Source organism: Protobothrops mucrosquamatus, unplaced genomic scaffold, assembly GCF_001527695.2.
Source record: "Protobothrops mucrosquamatus isolate PMUCROS unplaced genomic scaffold, P.Mucros_1.0 scaffold787, whole genome shotgun sequence".
Taxonomy (NCBI): domain Eukaryota; kingdom Metazoa; phylum Chordata; class Lepidosauria; order Squamata; family Viperidae; genus Protobothrops; species Protobothrops mucrosquamatus.
The window spans coordinates 490,827-510,154 of NW_015387055.1; the positions used below are offsets into that span (position 1 = coordinate 490,827).

At 47.1% G+C, this 19,328-nt stretch overlaps 1 protein-coding gene across 1 annotated transcript; it reads left to right on the top strand.

The window, feature by feature from the left end:
* The first annotated feature begins 1,739 nt into the window (after window positions 1-1,739).
* On the top strand, window positions 1,740-18,502 carry OTUD7B (OTU deubiquitinase 7B). The gene is made up of 12 exons (XM_015818762.1): window positions 1,740-1,767; window positions 9,249-9,392; window positions 9,850-10,020; window positions 10,208-10,438; window positions 12,306-12,407; window positions 13,070-13,197; window positions 13,506-13,618; window positions 14,076-14,203; window positions 14,808-14,957; window positions 15,154-15,268; window positions 16,067-16,151; window positions 16,839-18,502. The coding sequence occupies exons 1-12, from the start codon at window positions 1,740-1,742 to the stop codon at window positions 18,165-18,167; spliced, it is 2,724 nt and encodes a 907-aa protein (XP_015674248.1). The 3' UTR covers window positions 18,168-18,502.
* Window positions 18,503-19,328: the final 826 nt, after the last annotated feature.

Genomic DNA, 19,328 nt, shown 5'->3' on the forward strand with positions numbered 1-19,328 from the left:
GAAACTGTTGGCAGGGACAAATATTTTATCATTTCATAGCAGCAGCGATTTCCAAGGGTGAAGGTTAGCCTTTCAAGCTGAATGGGAAGATAAGCACTGAGGTCCTGAGACCAAGATTTATTTCTTCTTCTTGAGAAGAGCCGTGTGAAACAGCAAAGAATCCTCTGCTCCGGAACTTTCTTTTTCTGGAGGTTCACCCAAGTTGAGGCCTTGTTGTTTTCAGGAAATGAAGTAAGCATTTTAATTATTTTTCTGAATGCTTGAGGAAGAAGTTGACTGTGAATATGAATATATTTGTAATGTACATTTTCACTATTTTAAAGCAATGTAATATTAGTCACGGAATATGACTCCAAATATTATGTGGTGTATCTTTTGGGCAGATGTCCTCCTTAGTTACAATGCCTGTGCACTCATTCATGCAGGAAAAGGTACCTGTCCGCAGTTCTGATGAAGGCAGGTATACTCATCCGTACAGCACTATATTATCTGAAAGCTCACTTTTGCCACTTGCTCGGCAGTAACACGGCACTTACAAAATTTATGCAGTTTGGTTACTGGATTTGCACTTTTGCATCACTGTGTGCCAGCTAACTTTTTTGCATTAAAAGAGAGGTAACAGAGAGGAAAGGATCGGGGTCCTCGGTGCTCTCTGAGCTGGATTGTTTCTGTTGCAGACGTTTCATTACCCAAACTAGGTAATCTCACCAGTGCTAGTCAGTTGTATGGCGCTGCATCCAACGCTTCTGGAAAAGCAGCCACATAAAAGTCCACACAAACATCGTAACGCGGCCTATCCCACTGAATCCCAGGGTTCACTACTAGGGAACCGGCCGGCAGGTCAACCGGTTCAGTACGCATCCCCGAGAACAGGTCCTGCCGACGAGGTTAGTTTGGGTAAAGCTGGCCGAGCCTAAGGTGGGGAAAGGCACCCGTGGAGGAATCCCCTTGGGTTGGGAGGCGGACCGCAGCCCTCTCTTTAACGACGCCTCCCCGCGAGCGGCGTTCTCCTCCGCGGCCCCTTCCCCTGTCCCGGATGGCTCTAGCTCGGGGGTAGGCAACCTTGGCTCTTTTAGGACTGGTGGACTTCAACTCCCAGAATTCCTGAGCCAGCCATGCTGAGGGGAAAGGGAGAGGTTTCCAAGCTGAGCCATGGCTGACTCAGGAATTCTGGGAGTTGAAGTCCACCAGTCATGAGGGGGCCAAAGTTTCCCTCATGCTGGCTCAGGAATTCTGGGAGTTGAAGTCCACGAGTCATAAAAGAGCCAAGGTTGCTCCCGCCCTGGGCGCCGCGTTCCCGGAAGCCCCTGCCCCGAGTCGGGAGGAAGGGGCGCCCGCAGAGAGCCGGAGGAAGCAGACGGGCGAGCGGGGGGGGGGGTCCGCCACGAGCCCTTCCCTCCCGGCTGCGGGGCGGGCGAATCCCCCCCAGCCCCCCCCCTTCACGGCCCGGGCGCGCGAGATTGGCCGGTGGCATCCGAGAAACACCTCCGGGCGAAACAGAGGATCCAGCGCACCGGAGTTCCGGGGCGAGAGAGAGAGAGAGAGAGAGAGAGCCGGGGACGCTCCAGCGACGCACGCGCAGAGAGAGGCCGGGCGAGCGGGGCCTGGATCGGGCGGAAAAGGGGCGCCGCCGCCCTCTTCTTCTTCCTCCTGCCCCCCCCCCGCTCCTTCCGGTCGGTCTCCGGGAGGCCATCCGGCCGAGGTTCCGCCTCCCGGTCTGGGCCCTCCTCGGAGCCGGGATGGCGGCGGCCGCCGAGGACGAGCGGGGTAAGAGAGCCGCCGCCGCCGCCGCGACGCCCGTCCGGGGCCCACCGGCCACACCCACCCACCCACCTTCCCTGCCGGAGCCTTCTCCGCCCGGGATCGGATGGATCCGGCGGTCGTCGGGGCTGGGGCGCCTCCGGGCCGCTCGTCGCCTGGCGGCTTCCCCCCCCGGGCTCGGCCGGGGAAGACTCCGGCTAAGCTCCCGGGCCTCCTCCGCACTTTCGCTTCGGGAGGGCCGGGGCCGCCTTTCCGCCCAGGGGGGAGGGGAGGCTGCGCGGGGGAGGGGGGGGTGCGCGACACGGATCTTCCTCCGGCGTGTGAACGCTGACTCCTAGATTAGAGGAGTCCTTGCAACGGTGCCGTTACTGGAAGTGGGAAAGTCTTCAAGGGAGGCAGGGAGGGAAGGAGGGAAATGAAGCCCTGGATGTGCCCAGTCCCTGCCCGGGCACTTGGCCTCTTTTCTCTCGCCTGCCTCCGTCTTCCTGGGAGCAAAGCAAAGCACGAGTCTTCTGGGCAAGGAGTTGTGTTTCTTGACTCCTGCAGCCTTTGATCGCGAGGGATGTGATGAAATCCGCGGGGCTCGTCTAGGAAGATTTCTGTGCCTTTGGCAGGTGAGCGCCTGCCAGTCGAGCCCTGTTCCTCTGGCACAGAACACGCCCGTCCAAACAAAGCCTGCTTAGGAAAGACCTGGTTGTGGGAGCACAAAGCCTGCTTAGGAAAGACCTGGTGTCTTTAAGAGAGCCAAGCCTTTACGCAGGGCATGCTCTTCAGCTGAGCAGTCTGCCTATCCCAGGAGCCTTTCTGAAAGAAAAAGACCGTGCCAGGGACTTCCTTGCAGTGAGTCATAGTGCTGATCTAGCCAGCTCAGCCTGGCTTTGGCACTGAACAGGGGTGGGTGGCTGGCTGGCTGGCTCCCGAGGTTTGGAGCAGTGCAGCCTTTCCCACCCAGACCCACGGTAGAACCAGGATTGGGGCTGTTCTGCATCCTGTGCCCTGCTGCTGAAGGATGACAGCCATTCGTTCTCCTAAAGCAGTGGTGGCGAACCTATGGCACAGGTGCCAGAGGCGGCACTCAGAGGCCTCTCTGTGGGCACGCGCACCGTCACCCCAGTCCTAGGCCTTCAGCTGGGTTTTATAAAATCTTTTCGCTTTAGGCCTCCGCTGCCATGTGCAAAAAAAAAAAAAAAAAAAGGTTCAATCTGTAAATTTCAACCTCGGGGGAAAAAAAAGATCTTGCAAAGTTGAAATTGATTGATTGAACTTTTTAGTACCACTCAGTCTGCTGTTACCACCACAGCCACGCCCACCCAATGGGCCACACCCAGCCAATGGGCCACACCCACCCGGCACCCGATGATGCATAAGTGGGTTTTGGGGTGCAGTTTGGGCACTCGGTCTCTAAAAGGTTCGCCATCACTGTCCTAAAGGCTCAAGCAGCTTCCTTGCACCAAGGCATGCCGGCTCCAACCTCTGCTGACCTAGGTCCATTTGCTCTGGGTTTGACTCTGCCTGCAGTGCTGAAAACTGAGATCCTTGGGCCCCCCGTTGTAGGGCCCTTCCAGCTGTCTGGTGAATCCACAGGCAGGCGGGACAGGGCAGAGCCAGAACTGTGATGAGTCCTCTGTCCTTAAGTTAACCTCTCCACAAGGGATTTCATGGAGATCCTGGATGGTCCGACTTCCTTTCTTGTTTGTATTTGCTTCATTCAGAGGGTAAAGTGTGGGTTCTGAGTCAATACATCTTCCTCTTTCTGTGAGGCCAGTGGTGATTTTTGGAGCAGTTGAGGTGACCCATCAACTTTCACTTTAACCTCTGATCTTGCTTGAAGACTAGCTTGTCTGTGAGTAGGCTCAACCCTAGATGTAATCAGCGCGGCCATCTGTTCTGAATATTTGCTTGGTCCCATTCTGATCTTGGCTGCCCTTTTGTGTTTCTGGCAGCAGTCTTCTAATCGGACCCTTTAGTATATTATTGATCCAGCCTCTGCCAAGAACCCAAGAAAGCAGCAGTGTACTGATAAGCCTTAGTCAGGTGGACGGATGGTGATATAGTACCACAGAGAAACTGCTTTATTCTCGGCTCCTCCACCTTGAACCGTTTAAAGGCTGAAAGCATTCGCTACTTAATTTTACCATTCAAGACAGAATAAATGCCGAAGTGGGAGGCATCTCTACGACTTTGACTGTGGAGGATGAGAATTTGGTGGGGCTTTGGAATCTCAAGAATTTCAGCCATTTGTGTGCTGACTCCTCCACCTCATAGAACAGAAATTTCTACAAGCAGTGAGGACTTTCCTGCATGTTTTGTAAAATAACAGTACTGTACAGAGTTAGGAATTACCGTTCAAAATTCCTAGGAGCGGTCAGTGAAGGTTGTGTGAAGTATCTGGAGTTTTTTTTAAAATATCTGTTAATGCTTATGTTTAGTGCTTATTTTGTGGAAGAAGAATGTTTGGTACAGATGGCCACTTAAGCTGAATGGCAGATTTGTGTCTACCTTTGTATGCCAGAGGCAAATGGAAGAGGTCTGTGGATCCAGCTGTGTAATAGCTCTTATCTTGGAATCCCTCTTGTCTTGCAAAGTCCCTGGGCCCAGCTGCCCCTCAAGGGAAGGAGTCCAGGCCTCCATAGAAGGACACCTTTGTTACCAGGGGTCCTGAGAGCCAAGCCCCTTGTGGCATCCAGCATTTTTCCAGTGCATCCAGGAAGCACCTCAAGCAGGAAAGGAGGGCAGCAGCACCCTTCTGCCCCCTTCCCCAGCAAAACTGAGGAGAGGCCTACTATTTCTCACACAGGAGAGTAGCTGCCTATTTTGCTCCATCCTTTCCTTTACTAAGAAAACAAGGCTTTTCCATGAGGGTGCCCTCATAGTAAAACACCCTCTCTGATGGAATGCGGGGAGAGTTTTAGATTGGGCATCCAGAAAGCATTTCCTACTGGCTGAATGGATGTCAAGAATTGGAATGGAATGAGGATAGGGATAGGGAGAATCGAATCGAATCGAATCAAACTTTATTGGCCAAGTGTGATTGGGCACACAAGGAATTTGTCTTGGGTGCATAAGCTCTCAGTGCACATATGAACAGCAAGTGATAAATCATGATCATAATCATAAAAATACAATCGTCTGGATATATTTCTTTTAGTTAGGAAGATTGCCAAGCATTTTTAGTTATTGTGAGATGGGTGATAGATAGATAGATAGATAGATAGATAGATAGATAGATAGATAGATAGATAGATAGATAGATAGATAGATAGATAGATAGATAGATAGATAGATAGATATTCACTAACTAAGGTATTAATGAAGGCTTTACTTTTTAAAAAAATATGTATTCTAATTTGACTTACATTAAACAGCCAAGAATCTGGCTGATAAATATGCATATCGATTTAAAGATGTGTTACATACTTTTACTGGTGCCTTATGTGCATTGGGTTGCATTGGTGATGTTCTCTTTCATAGGTACTGTTCCAAGTATCTGCATTTTTAGTTGGTCATCTAGTTTTAAGTTTATTTTTATCCATGCTGCTCGCTATCTTCCCTACAAATTATAGTTGCCAATAACTGAATGCACATAACAGAGGAATACTCATTTTATGTACTAATCGGTATGGAAGAGTTAATGGCCTGAAGATTGGAATTTAGGCAACAGGTTGTTTAGGATGTTGACACACATATTAAACCAAAATGATTTGCAACCTGACTATGAATGGCGTCTTTAGCCTCTCCTGGCCCAACTACTTTAACATTGGCTAGATCGGAGCTATAGTACATATTGAAATTGTTTGGCCCATATTTATGATACAACTTTGTGCATCATCTTTCCTTTCTCAAGCAACATTCTTTCAAGGCTATGGCCCGTGCAGCTTTGCGTGTGTGTATGTGAAGAAGCCATGAACTTGATGTAACTTGCTTTGGGGGATACAAGCTTCAGTTGTTAGGGAATTCTTCCTCACCTTTTTAAACAGCGGAAGTGAATTTCTCTAGAATTCTCCTCTATGAAAGAGCCTCTTCTACATTTGGTGCATAGGAATTTGGGATAAGATACAACCTCTCCAGTCATTTTTCCTGCAGAAAAGTAAGAGAGAAAAAAAACAGTACTTAGTTTTCTGCCTGTCAAGAATCTTTTCAAAGCTCAGAAATAGCTATTGTTAAAAAGCAAACCTCACAGTTAGGTCCTCAGGAAGTTAGTAGCCATCTTAAACGCGTATAAACATATTTGACTGTTAAGGATCTCCTGGTTTATAAAACTGTATCCTGTTTGGCTATTGGATTATACATGCATTGGAGTTAAAATGCTGCATGACTGGGAACATTTTTTGTGGCTGAAGGTTGGAAAGCAATGGGATTACAATGAAGGCGAATATTTGTATTGGGAGGGCTGCACAGTGCATTGCTAAATTATTTGCAAGGGATCAATTAAATCTGCAATTCACTGCTGGGAGATGGATTTAAAAATAGAGGCCCATTCATGGCAAGGGACTGTAAATGGAAACACTCCCCCCCACACACATACACATTTGGGCCAGGCTATGTCTGATGTACTGGGATAAGGAGAGAGAGAAGGCAAAATGATTTGTGGGCTTAACCAAGAAATGTATTTCTGAGTAGTGTTCAAGACCAGATTTCATCTTGCGCCTGTCTGCTGCCTAGGAGGCAATAAGTAAATCTATTTTGGTTATTAAAAACATAAGATTCAGTAACTAGAATTGAAAACTAGAATAAATGGAAAACATTTGGCAGTACTTTCCATTTTACATTGTGCCTGCTTTTTGGCATGGAAGGTGAGGGGAAATATTCACAATTTATACACAATTTTGGCCAAGTTGAAGAAAACCTGACAAACGTGTATCGTTTCCCCTTTGTGATGCAGAGGTTAAGTTATGAAGTTGGACCCAATGGGGTGTGGACTTCTCCACCCTATATGGAGTCATAAAATGTGATCCACAAATCTTTTAATCGTATACTGATTTATATAGTCACAGGTAGGTTGGAACATGCAGCTGGAATTCCATGAGCAAACATTCCTGCACCCATTTTTTATTATATAAGTGGCCTTTAGTCACTCACTTTTTAAAAAAATGTATATAATAATTATTTGGCATAGCTTCTCTGTCTTTAAAACTACAGTTGCTGGTGAGAAATGATGTGTATTCCATTCTTGTTACAAAGAATAGCAGTCCATTTCTTTCCCACTGCCGTGCGGCATTCCAAAGTACACAATTTAACCTCTGCTGTTCATATGAAAAGTTTCAGTGTTTCTTCTTTGGAATAGGCTAGGCCGATCTCCCGCGTGTCTTTGGGCACGTTTCTCTTTATGTGTGCTTAGGTGGGACTGTTCTGATATGGCAGGAATCTTTCCCTACTATGCACCTCTGCAAAAAAATGAACTCCTTGGAGCCTCTGAATCCACTTAATAGAGGTGAGAATATCGGGGTGTAGTTGCCGAAGTCATGCAGGGTCCCAGAAATCCTCCTGGAGTTCTAGGGGGAGGTGTAACGTGAGGTGAATAACTTGCTCCAGAGAGGGAGGGAGGGAGGGAGGGAGGAAGGAAGGAAATAAATTACATCATCACAGGACTGATGATACATATCATACATACATTGAGTTTCCAAGCTTGCCTGCTGCAAAGGATGGGTTTGTGTGCAGTTACTTGATTTTTTGTTGCCTTTTCTTCAGAGGTAATTGGTAAATAAATACAGTCACTTGCCATGCTTATACAGCATTCAGGCAGGTTACTGAAGACTCCTTCCTTGCTTTGGCTGGCTTTGTTTCTGATTGGAAGGTGAATTAAGACTAGAGACTTTAGCACAATAACAGAAAGATATGTTCCTTTCAACAGCAGATCACTCTTCTTGAATTTCCCAGGGATAGTAATACCTGGTTTTAAAGATGGGGAAATTATCTATTATTAAGAACTTCTCCCGTATCTTCTCCTACTGGCCTCTTAGACTGTCCTCTGTTTAAAAGTCAACCTGATGTTTTGCCTAACCGACTTTTAAGGCGAGGTGGCCCAGTTCTACTTTCCTTTTACTTCTCCTATTATCCATCCTAAAAGATAGAGCTCCACGCTTCGTATTGGTAACAATTCCTTTTCCTCAGTGGAAAAAAATATTACAGGGAATGGCACAGCTTACTCTCCTACATCCACCAAAATCTGTTGCTTTGTTCCACATAGCACTTTTTTTTTCACCATTGTGTATGTTCTAGGTAGGTAGCAAAAGAGCATTGCCCATGTGAAGGGGGGGGTATCACGCACCGTGGCACAGGGGGCATTCTTGCTCTCTTGGCCTCGGCATTCAGAACAACGTACTACTAGCAGCTTCAGATGTCCTGCTACTATCTAGGGCATGGCTTTGTCCCCTGCTAAGTCATGGGGAATGGTGGTTTGTTCACCTCCTATAGATCAGATTAAAATATAATTATTGTGCATGTTCAAGTTAAGGAAAGTCATGCCTTTTCCATGTTATTCTGTTTAGAGATCTAAACGTTTTGGCAGGTTCCTATCTCCTCTGTGTACCTACCACATATTAAAAAAAATGTCAGTCATTTGAGGTGTTATTTTTTGATCCAGGGATGTAGCAAGTCAGGCGTGACAAAGGCCAGCCCAGTGGATTCTTTGCAAAGGGATCTCTACCCTCTTGTTTTCATCTCTCTGATACAGCAGAGAAGTTACTGCTGGGCCTGGCTGAAGAACAAAGGTTGGAATTGTCAGGGTGATCTTTAGGGATCCGTTAGGAATCCTTAAGCCGGAGTGCTTCTTCTGCTTATCTGTCTGGAGGCCGTCTTTGAGGGTGGGCAGATGGGAAGCACCTAAAATCAAGATGCTTAGAAGTTTGTTAGGGTTTGTTCCCCAACTTGAAGGCTGAGGGCAGATGGCAGCAATGGTTAATACTGACCCTTGGCAGGCGGCTTGTGCAAAATGCCAATGCTTATCCGGAAGTGATAAGGGCGGTCTTTTACCTGGAGTGGAGCTGGGCCTGCCTTGGGGAGAAAAGTCAGCTGTTGCTGGCTTAAGTATTTGTTGACTACATTGATACGCCGCCCACCTAACTGTTGAAATAACCACTGGGCAGCTTACAAAAAAAGATAAAAGGTAAATAATAAAAACAATTCAAATTAACGAAGATTAGCTAGAAAGTGAAGACCTACGAGGGTGGAATCTACCGTCAGCCAGGACCAGCGCAGACCACCCCCCTCAGAGCCCTAAGTGGGAGAGCCAGACTCCGAGGCCCATCCGCAAGGCCTTGCCTCCGAAGGCCGAGGCCTTCCAACCGCCCCCTTACTGTTTCAATTTCATGCTGCCAGGCAGGGTTTAGGTCTCTGTGGATGGGGTCAGGGAGACAAGGCTGTGAGGGTGCAAACTCCATCGGCCTCCCATTGAGTCAAACTGGCAAATCTCTCGGATGGCCTTGAAAGTCACTCTTTGTGGCAATCAGCCAAACTGCAATCTTCTCTTTTTCTTCTTCTAGAATGAAAAACTGTCCCGGTTAGATGTCCCAGCGGTTCCAGTCGCCTGCAAGGAATTCATGATCGCATCACCCTGGATATGGATGTGGTCCTCTCGGATTTTGTTCGCTCAACTGGGGCAGAGCCAGGATTGGCAAGAGACTTGCTTGAAGGTAAAAAAACTTCAGTTGTTTTTATTTTTTTTACTGCTACCTTCACGTCTTGCCTCTTAGTTATCCATTTTTTGAGTTGCAAAATAATATGCTCATTTCAGAAAATGCCACTCCCCACCTAGCAGTTTATATGATTATCTACATTTTGTGTTGTTCCCCAGCTCACCCCAAAGCTCTCCATCTTGAGGTCTGTTATAGGATTTTATTCCATAGTTGGGGGTCTCCTATAAGCCTCACATCCAGTGAAATACTGATGCTTATGAGATTCCCTGAATGGGTCTGCTCAGAAAAGGGAACGCATCTGTTTCTAAAAAAATTAGAGAAAGCAGAGATGAAAGGCTGAGAGCGGGGAAATTTCCTTTAGATGGCGAGGAGGATCCCCAAATTTTCTTACGAAGGAAAAGAGGAAATTGGGTTGGCTTTTTAAAACCTGCTTAGACTGGCTTCGTCTTCCTAGGGAAAAACTGGGACTTGAATGCTGCACTGAATGACTTTGAGCAGCTGAGGCAGGTCCATGCCGGGGTCTTGCCCCGTTCCTTCAACGATGGTCGCACTTTTAAATTTGTGGAGAAGGAGATCGCCCGGAGCGTCCGGCCACAGCTGCAGCGCCAAGATGATATAACTCAAGGTAAAAGGCTCTCCTGATGCTGAAAAAGGTCGGTCTGTGGATAGAGGCGCGATTTGCCATCCCAAGGACAGCAAGTCGGCGCCTGGAACGTGGTGACTTTTCCCTGTGTTTTGAGTTCCTGCTCCAGTGAGGAGAGGACGATGACGCAGCCTCTGCAGCCGGCTGTCACTTCCTCTTCTGCTTTCAGAGAAGCGCTTGTCCCGAGGCATTTCCCACGCCAGCTCCACCATCGTCTCGCTGGCTCGCTCCCACGTCTCCAGCAATGGCGGCACCAGCAGTGGCAGCAGCGAGCATCTGTTGGAGATGCCCATCTGCACCTTCCAGCTGCCTAACCTGAACGTTTACAACGAGGACTTCCGGAGCTTCATCGAGCGGGATCTCATCGAGCAGTCCATGCTGGTGGCCCTGGAGCAGGCCGGTGAGTACAGGCCGAGGGCACGGCTAAGTCCCAGTGCACCTTCATTCAAAATTCCCCATAGAATCCCCTCATATATCAAAAAGCGTCTTTGCTTTTCCATCCAGGCTGACTTAAAGCACGTTCCACGTTCTGTGGAGGTTCAGAGTTTAGAATTCAGCGTTGGCCTAGTAATGCTCGCTCTGGTTCCTCTTCCTTTGATCTGTTAGGATGTGTTTTGAGGGCTGGGAAAATTGGAAAATGGCAGCACACTGCGGAATTCTCAGAACTTAAGAAGAGGAAAAAAAAATACGCGTTCTGGAAATGTCCACAATCTCTCCTACATTAATAGCCAGCGTCACATTTTATACGTCTTCCTGGGATCTTTGCTAAAAGGCTCATAATAATTCGGGGAATCAATGCACTTTCCCAACAAAATTTAAATTGGTTAGTGCTGCAGACTGGTCCAAGGATTAATATAAACCCTCCCCCCCCTATTTGTGGTGAGTAGCTGCAGAAAGGTAACTTTTCCCCCTGAAAATAATGACTACCTCATGAGTCGTATAATTTTAAATGTAAGAAAGCTGGGAGGGGAGTCTCTCTTTACCTCCATCCCTATCTGTTTTTAATTTAATAAAAAATGGGGGAAAAAATAAATCACAAATCTCCTGAATCACTTGGGGCTTCCCTTCATCGCAGTGTCTTCTGACTTACCCCCCTTAAGGTGACACGATTTAAGGTTACCTGGACTTTAAAACTGTCCAACTTGGAAAACGTGTCCAGGCAGCTTCTTGGCTGTGAGGCTTGGGAGATCAGTGCCAACAGGAATGCCTTTATGTTGCTTTCAGACACAATCTGCTGTTGCTTAGGAAGACAATGATGTAAGCCTCTAGTACCCATGCAAGTGTGTGTGTCTGAGAGAGAGAATGAGAGAAAGAGAGGGGGAGGGAGGGAAACTGAGGCAGAAAAAAAGATGATATATCCAAAAGAAATAGCCAAAATTCTAAAAAACCCTTTTGCAGTGAGCAGTGTTTTTGCTTTTCTCAGATTTGGTTTTATCTCGGTTGCTCTTTAAAGTTCTGCTGCTCAGTGACAGGGTGGGACGGGGCTGTGCTGCATGCCACCGACATGGGAAGTGGCTTGCCCGTTTACGAACGCTGGCTCAGGGCCCACCCTGTGTGTTTCCCTCACAGAGTCAGATCTTTTCTCTTGGAGGTGGGAGGGAGGGAGGAATGGTTGCTGATCTCCAGCCTGTTAAGTGTGCCATTCCAGGGAATGCAAAGCTTTTACCTGTGATTAATCCTTCTAATCAAAAGGCTCTCTTGTTGTGAGCCTTCTCGTAGGATTGAGTTGTTCTTGAGAAATGCTGTTTTGCCCATCTTGCTGACCTTTTGATATTTCTTTCATCCTTTTTTTTTTTTTTAAAAAAAAGGAAGCTGGGGGTGATTATTGCCATATTTAAGGCAAGATCAGAAGTTTGGTTCTAGTTATAAGGCAAAGATTGCTTTGGTCGGGTTGCGGCTAATCCTCCCGCTCTCCAACATTGCAGGGTGCTTGGCTGTGTGTGCCGGAGGACGCAGCAATGCACAGTAATGCAGTAACCTCCTTCATTTCCAGTTGGTTTTTTTAAGGTCCGGCCAAGTCTTTCTTTCCTGTCACCTCTTTTATCTCTCAAGTAGCTGCGGTGGCTGGCGAGTCTCCTAAGAGGTTCTCCTTTCTTTCCGTAATATTCAAGGAGCGACTCTTTAAATGCAGAAGTGAGGCCAGGTAGCAGAAGATAGCAGGGTGTGCCTGAAATGCTCCAGCCCACAAACTCTCAAATGTAGAGCATGTGTTTGTATTCAGTACGTATATATATATACACACACACATCTATCCCCCCCTTGCCTAGGTCGTCTGAACTGGTGGGCCAACGTAGATCCCAGCTGTCAGAGGCTGCTTCCCTTGGCAACAACGGGTGACGGAAATTGCCTGCTTCATGCTGCATCACTAGGTAAGGCCTTTCAGTCGTAAAAACGTACAAATTTACTCTGTGCATGCCTTCGGCTGCTAAGCAGCTGCCTCCCCCCCCCCCCGGCTTCCTTTTTTTTTTTTCTTTCATAAGCAAGGGCTTATGATGTTTATGGCTTCCTGGCCAAAGTGACAAATATTTCAGTTTCCACAGAGTCAGTTTGAGTAGCCTTTTGAATCTTCTTCCTCAGGCTCCACGTCCCAGATTATTATTATTATTATTATTATTATTATTATTATTATTATTATTATTATTATTATTATTATTATTATTATTATTATTATTATTATTATTATTATTATTATTATTATTATTATTATTATTATTATTATTATTATTATTATTATTATTTTATTATTATTCTCCTCCTCCTCCTCCTCTTCTTCTTCTTCTTCTTCTTCTTCTTCTTCTTCTTCTTCTTCTCCTTCTTCTTCTTCTTCTTCTTCTTCTTCTTCTTCTCCTTCTCCTCCTCCTCCTCCTCCTCCTCCTCCTTCTGAATATTGCAAGCCACCAATGCTGTAAACCAAAATCAAAGCAAGCATGTGACGACATAGGTCCAATCGGACATGGGATGGGGCCCAGCCGGCCCACTAAAACCTGCCTTCAAAGGAGGCCGTTTCTTATTTCCTCCTTGCCACCTCCAGGTATGTGGGGTTTCCACGACAGGGATCTGATGCTGCGCAAATGCCTTTATGCCCTGATGGACAGAGGGGTGGAGAGGGAGGCTCTGAAGCGACGCTGGAGGTGGCAGCAGACCCAGCAAAACAAAGAGGTAAATGATTTGGAGTGGCCTTTTGAGAACGGGTGAGGCCAGGCCTGGCTCAGCAAAGGGGATTCCCGAGTCTGGGATTCAAGCCTTGCTTCCCTTTGGGAACCCAACTCTCTCTCTCTCTCTCTCTCTTTCTCGCTCGCTCGCTCCTCTCAGACGCTGGTGGGGTGGTGTCTCTCTCCTCTAAACGCAGCAGCCAATCCCAGGGAATAATCTCCAAGAAGCCCCTCTAACGTAGGACGATCGAGAGAAGATGTTTCTGTTTGCATGCAGATCTCTTACTCTCTTCACTGTCTCTGCCACCATTACAGTCTGGCCTCGTGTACACAGAGGACGAATGGCAGAAGGAGTGGAATGAGCTGATCAAACTGGCTTCGAGTGAGCCACGGATGCATTACGGCACCAACAGCGGGAACGGTGGAGGGTAAGTAGGACTTTCCACTGAACAAAACACGGCAGTGCCCGGGGCTTCCGGGTCGGGAGATGGGGGATACTTTACGGGTCCTTAAAAAGCTCCGTTGATCCTGAACGCGGGAACCAGGATGGAGATCTCTTGTAGCAGGTACCGTGGTAGTCAGTTAAGTTTCTAGGCAGAAGTCAAAGATGCTCAAATGGGAAATAAACGCACTTGTTTTTGAAGGTGCCTGCCCAGGTCACCTATGTGAATTCCCAGAGAACGGCAATTCATGAGTGTGTCTTGGCAATGTGTTTATAATAGGCCAACCCTCATTCGCAGGGCTGCTGGCTCCAATCCATAGGATGCCTGCCTCGTTCTGAGTGACACAGGGAAGGGGCGTATAGGATACGGTGATTCAGTATGCAGAACGTTGAACGTTTGGTCATCTCCCCGCCCCCGTTTTGTTTTGTTTTGTTTTCTTCAGGGTCGAAGGATCTGAGGAGCCTGTGTATGAGAGCCTGGAAGAGTTCCACGTTTTTGTCCTTTCCCATGTATTGAAGAGGCCCATTGTGGTTGTGGCAGACACTATGTTGCGAGATTCTGGAGGAGAAGGTAAGGGCGCAGTGAGGTGCGTTAAGAAAGCGCGGCTGTGATCTGCCTTGGTACTGCCAGCTGCTGTTTTCAGCATGCTTCTTATTTGGAAAGAAAAATACCCCAAGGTGAGTTTTAAATAGGGACAATTTTTAAACAATTTTAAAGAGCCACAGCTACCAATATTTGGATTTTAATTGGTTTTTAGCAGGGGAAAAAATTTTTTGTACAATGTTTTAATATGCTGTGAGCCGCCCTGAGTCCCATGGGGAGAAGGGCGGCATATAAATTTAAATATAAATAAATAAATAAATAAATAAAGTAGTAACTCTGGCGAACAGAGGGAAGCTTCTGTGATAGGCTGTTGAGGTAGCCTGCATGGAGCTCATGTATAATTCTTAGAACCTTCCAGGAAAAGCGCAAAACACAGAATAGATCACAAAAGCAGTTTCTTCTGTCTCGTTATGTTATTTGGGTGAACAAACAAAATGTCAGTCCTTCCCTCTCTTGACCTTTTTCGCCAACTCCCCCCCCCCCCGGGGAACTCCCTGCTGGATGCACCCATTCTCTCCGTGCTGGGAACTGAGGAATGTGTTTTCACCGGAGTCGTCTTTCTCCTTTCCAGCGTTTGCTCCTATCCCCTTTGGTGGCATTTATTTGCCTCTGGAAGTTCCTGCCAGCAAGTGCCATCGTTCCCCACTGGTTCTGGCCTACGATCAAGCCCATTTCTCTGCCCTGGTGTCCATGGAGCAAAAGGAGCCCATCAAGGAACAAGGTGCGCACAAAAGGGGCTGCGGCTCTCGTTGTTGCCTTCCTTCTGACCTTGCGGCCTGTCTTGGATCTTGTAAAAACATCAGGCGGAGCATTCTGTGATCCCCTCGTAGCTGGTAGTTTTTCTGCCTTCCCGAGTCCAAATTCTGTTTTGGGGGACCTTAAGGAATTTTTTTTTCCTTTTTTTCTTTTCAACCTAGCTGTGGTCCCTCTGACAGACTCTGAACACAAACTGCTTCCGGTACACTTCGCAGTGGATCCTGGGAAAGATTGGGAGTGGGATAAAGATGACAATGATAACGTCAAATTGGCAAGGTAACTAAAAGGAGAGCTCGGTTTGGAAGAAATGTTGGAGTTTCTACATTTTTTGCATTTCGGATTGGAGCTTGAAAGGAGTATGGGAGGACAAACACACCTTCAGAGAAACAGGTCTTGGTAAAGAAGAGTAAGAAATGGAAGGTGTAAAGGGTCATGCAAGAGATGAGAGGTTAGGTGTAGGAGATGACCAGGCTGAGCCCGAGAGAGGGAGGGAGGGAGGGCTCTAGCGTATCATCAGCCGTGAGTCCCTTGCGCCCACCAGGGATCTAAGTCCAGCCCACCTTGAATTCCGCTTGACTTTAACACCAATTTGCTTTGACCATTAGCAGGTCAGATTCTTGTAGAGCAGGGGTAGTCAACCTTGGCTCTTTTATGACTCGTGGACTTCAATTCCCAGAATTCCTGAGCCAGCTTGGCTGGCTCAGGAATTCTGGGAGTTGAAGTCCACGAGTCATAAAAAAGCCAAGGTTAACTACCTCTGTTGTAGAGTGTGTTGGCTACCAATAAACCATTTGAACCCCCTTGACTCCTGACTTTCTGCCCTTGCCGTTAGGTTGGGAAAGGGAAAATTGCCGACGACATATTGGCAGTCTTTTGAAATATGAATTAGAGTGGAAAAAAGTGAGGATATCTAATACTCGTATTTTGAAACCTACAATAATCTCTCCAGGGTATTATTTATTGGAAATGTTATTTCATACTTGGAATTTCTATAAGATCCAGGAACTGGGACTTCTGATTTTAACTCCGTGGCTTCATTTTGCTTTTGTTTTTGACATGGCCCTGCCTGTTTAGTGTGACACTTTCACTGGAAGCCAAGTTGAATTTGCTGCACAGCTACATGAATGTAAAGTGGATCCCCTTGTCTTGTGACACGCAGGTAAAAAAAATATTAATGGAATCACGTTCCAAATTATTTTCCTGTCCTGCCTAGAATCATAGAATTCTAGATTTAGATTATTTCAGCTGTTGAGACCAACCCTTGCTGAGTACAAGGGTCCACCTTAAACCACCCTCAACTAATGGCTGCTCAGCCTCCGCGTGAACGTATCCCATCCTCCCCTTGACAGTTGCTTTCACTATCCCTAAACCGTTATTAATTTCAGGAAGGGTTTTTTTTTCCTCAATTTTTTTTTAATGAGAATCTGCCTTTCTGCAACTTAAATCCATTATTCTCAAGAAGACAAAATAATTGCACTAAGCAGAATTGGATGAAACCGGCCTTTATGCTAATGTTGTAAAGGTGGCTTGTTTAGCAAGCGACGTGAGCTGTTCAGCTTACATTCGGTCTATGATTTAAAAAGGGTTTTATGTACTAAAGATACCCATACACTAAAACGTGTCTTCATAGTGTCCACAATTGTATAATCCTTACTTGAGCCGTGGTCATCTTTTCTTTCTGGAAAAGGCGCCCCTCCACTCTTAAGACAGACCCACCTGGCTGTAGAACTAGATGACCCGGAACAGCCTCCTCCCACGCGGCCCCGGTCTCCCCTTTCCCTGGCGGTGGGGAGAGGTTCTCGCCTTCTCCGCCGTGTGCTGCCTCTCTCCCTCCTTCTTTCCCTAGGCGCCCCTTGCACAGCCAGAGTCTCCGACGGCTTCTGCGGGTGACGAGGTCCGATCCGCTGCAGATTCGGGGGATTCAGATAAGGAATCGGTTTGCAGCAGCTCAGCCAGCAACAGTGGCGGCAGCAAGGCCAGCAGTAAGGAGAAGGAGAAAGAAAAAGCGAAGAAAGAGCGGGAAAAGGAGAAGGAGAAGAAACGGGCTGACTCCGTAGCCAATAAACTTGGAAGTTTTGGCAAAACCCTAGGGAGCAAGCTAAAAAAAAACATGGGCGGGCTGATGCACAGCCGAACAGTCAAAGGTGGGGTGAGCAACGGACAAGGGGAGACCGTGGAGAAGAAAAAGAAAGGCTCCATAAAAATAAGGAAGGGCAGTAAGGAAGAGGCACCTTCCGGAGATGTTTCAGCTGTTCCGGAGAAGTCGGGCCTAGCCAAGACAGCTGCAGAACAGCAGCCCGATAACTGCAGATACAGCAACGACGTCCGGTTGAGTTTGAGCATCCTCCGAGCTGCTATGCAAGGAGGAGAGCGCAAGTTCATCTTTGCCGGTCAGCTGAAGACCAGTCACCGGCACCAGTACCAAGAGGAGATGATCCAGCGGTATCTCCAGGATGCCGAGGAGCGTTACTCTGCAGAGCAGAAACAAAAGGAAGCCGAGAAGAGGATGGTGGCCCTGGGCAACGGGGGAGCCGCCAAAAAGATGGACTTAGAAGGCAATCCTCTCAAAGGAGAAGAGACTCTGCTCAACTCCGTGGACCACCCAGTCCTGCCGCCATATAGACTCCAGAGCTCAGATCTGGCCACAGTGGGTTCTAAAATATCCAGTTTTTCCACTGGCCACTCGGGGGTCTTCACCATTCCCCGGCCTTCTATGATGAGCGACGTGGAAAGCACCTATCCCCCCCCTACTTACCCAGATGGCCGAAGGCAAGTTGCTGGAGGCCTCTGTGCGCCTTTTCCCTCTTACGCTACGCTGCCCAGGCAGTGTGCCCAGAGCCGGTCCCACCTGTCCCAGCCCGTGGGGCCCTTCTGTACCACAGAGATGGACATGCCGCCTAGTTACGTGGAGGTGGACTGTGAGGGCTCTTCTCGCCCAGTTCTGTCCAGCAATGGCTATCAAGAATGCGCAGAGCCAGACGGCAGCTCTCCGAAAGTTGTGCAGGGCGATCGAAGCAAAACGTGGCTGCTGTACAGTGTACAGCAGACCAAATGCAAACAGCCCAACTGCAGTTTTTATGGACATCCAGAGACTGGGAATTTCTGTTCGTGCTGTTACAAAGAAGAGCTGAAACGCAAAGAACAGGAGAAAGAGACACTGATACATCGGTTCTGAAGAAACAAAGATGTGCGTGTTTCATATCTGGACCCATGGGATATGGGGAATGCAATAATTTTCTCTGCCCCTGCCCCCCTCTCCAGTTGGGGTTGGTAAGCTGCTTGTGGGATGGGGGAACCAGAGCCCTTAGAAGGGTGGAAGACCAAGGGCTGCTAAAGCAACGTGTTGGGGGCGGCTCCCTGGAAGGTGGGGTAGAATTCAGGGAGGTTGCGTTTTTGTGCAGGACTTGTAGTTGCTGAATCAAGCAAATCCTCTAGACCAAAGCTTTGAATTCCAAGATTAGAGAAAAACAGTGACAGAGGCCTCTTATTTGATCATCCTCCAGCATATTTTTTTTATTTCAAAGGGATTAAAATTAGGATCACTCAAGATTTTTCTTAATGTCTGAAACTTGAGAGGCTCTTTAGCAGTTTCGTGTCTTTTTTATTATGACTATTTTTGTGTCTCTGGGGTGTTCTGACCCTGCACGTAGATTCTGTTGGAAAGGGCCGTTTCTGAAGAGAGAGTAGAGTTTAGTTACCTCCCTGTTCTTCTGATGCTGCCTCCTTCCAAATCCACCCATCTTTTCCCACAATTGTCTGGTCTTCTGAGCATGCCTGTTCTAGCTAGTGTTAGCTTCAGTTATTTTCAGATGTTTTTTTAAATATATATATATATATATATAAAAAGTCTTGTCAGGAGCTGATGTGCTAGGCGGGAAGGAATCTTGGTGTTGTGTGAATTGAGGAGAGAAAGTTTTAAACTGAAAAAAAAAATGAAGCTGTTCATGATGGAATCAAACTACTTGAGTAGAATTTTGGAGACCAGGAGGGGAAATCAGTGGGGCTTTAATAAGAGCAATAAACCACTGCAGGCAGCTCTGAACGTGGAGAGATGAAAAGTGGTAATGAGGCATCACAGCAAGAATCCTTTGCTATCTGATTTTGCTGTAGCTACTTTTAAAAGCATCAGAAGATACGACGATATAATATTTTCTTATCTGCAGAGAACAACCTTTTTTGTGTGCAAGCTGTTTTTCCCAGACTACCTCTGTTCTGTATAGAAAAAAAATATCTGACTTTTGTTGGTGGTGGGAACATAAGACAGAAATTATTCTTTGTTCCTTGTGGGTTTTCTAATACAGTAACTTCCCATCACCTCCAGCCTTCAGAAATATTG

Bases quoted from the DNA above. Each gene is read 5' to 3' on its own strand.
- OTUD7B (XM_015818762.1), top strand. From the start codon at position 1,740: ATGGCGGCGGCCGCCGAGGACGAGCGGG. The intron at 1,768-9,248 runs GTAAGAGAGCCG...TTCTAGAATGAA, and splicing joins GGCCGCCGAGGACGAGCGGG to AAACTGTCCCGGTTAGATGT. The intron at 14,204-14,807 runs GTAAGGGCGCAG...TCTCCTTTCCAG, and splicing joins GCGAGATTCTGGAGGAGAAG to CGTTTGCTCCTATCCCCTTT.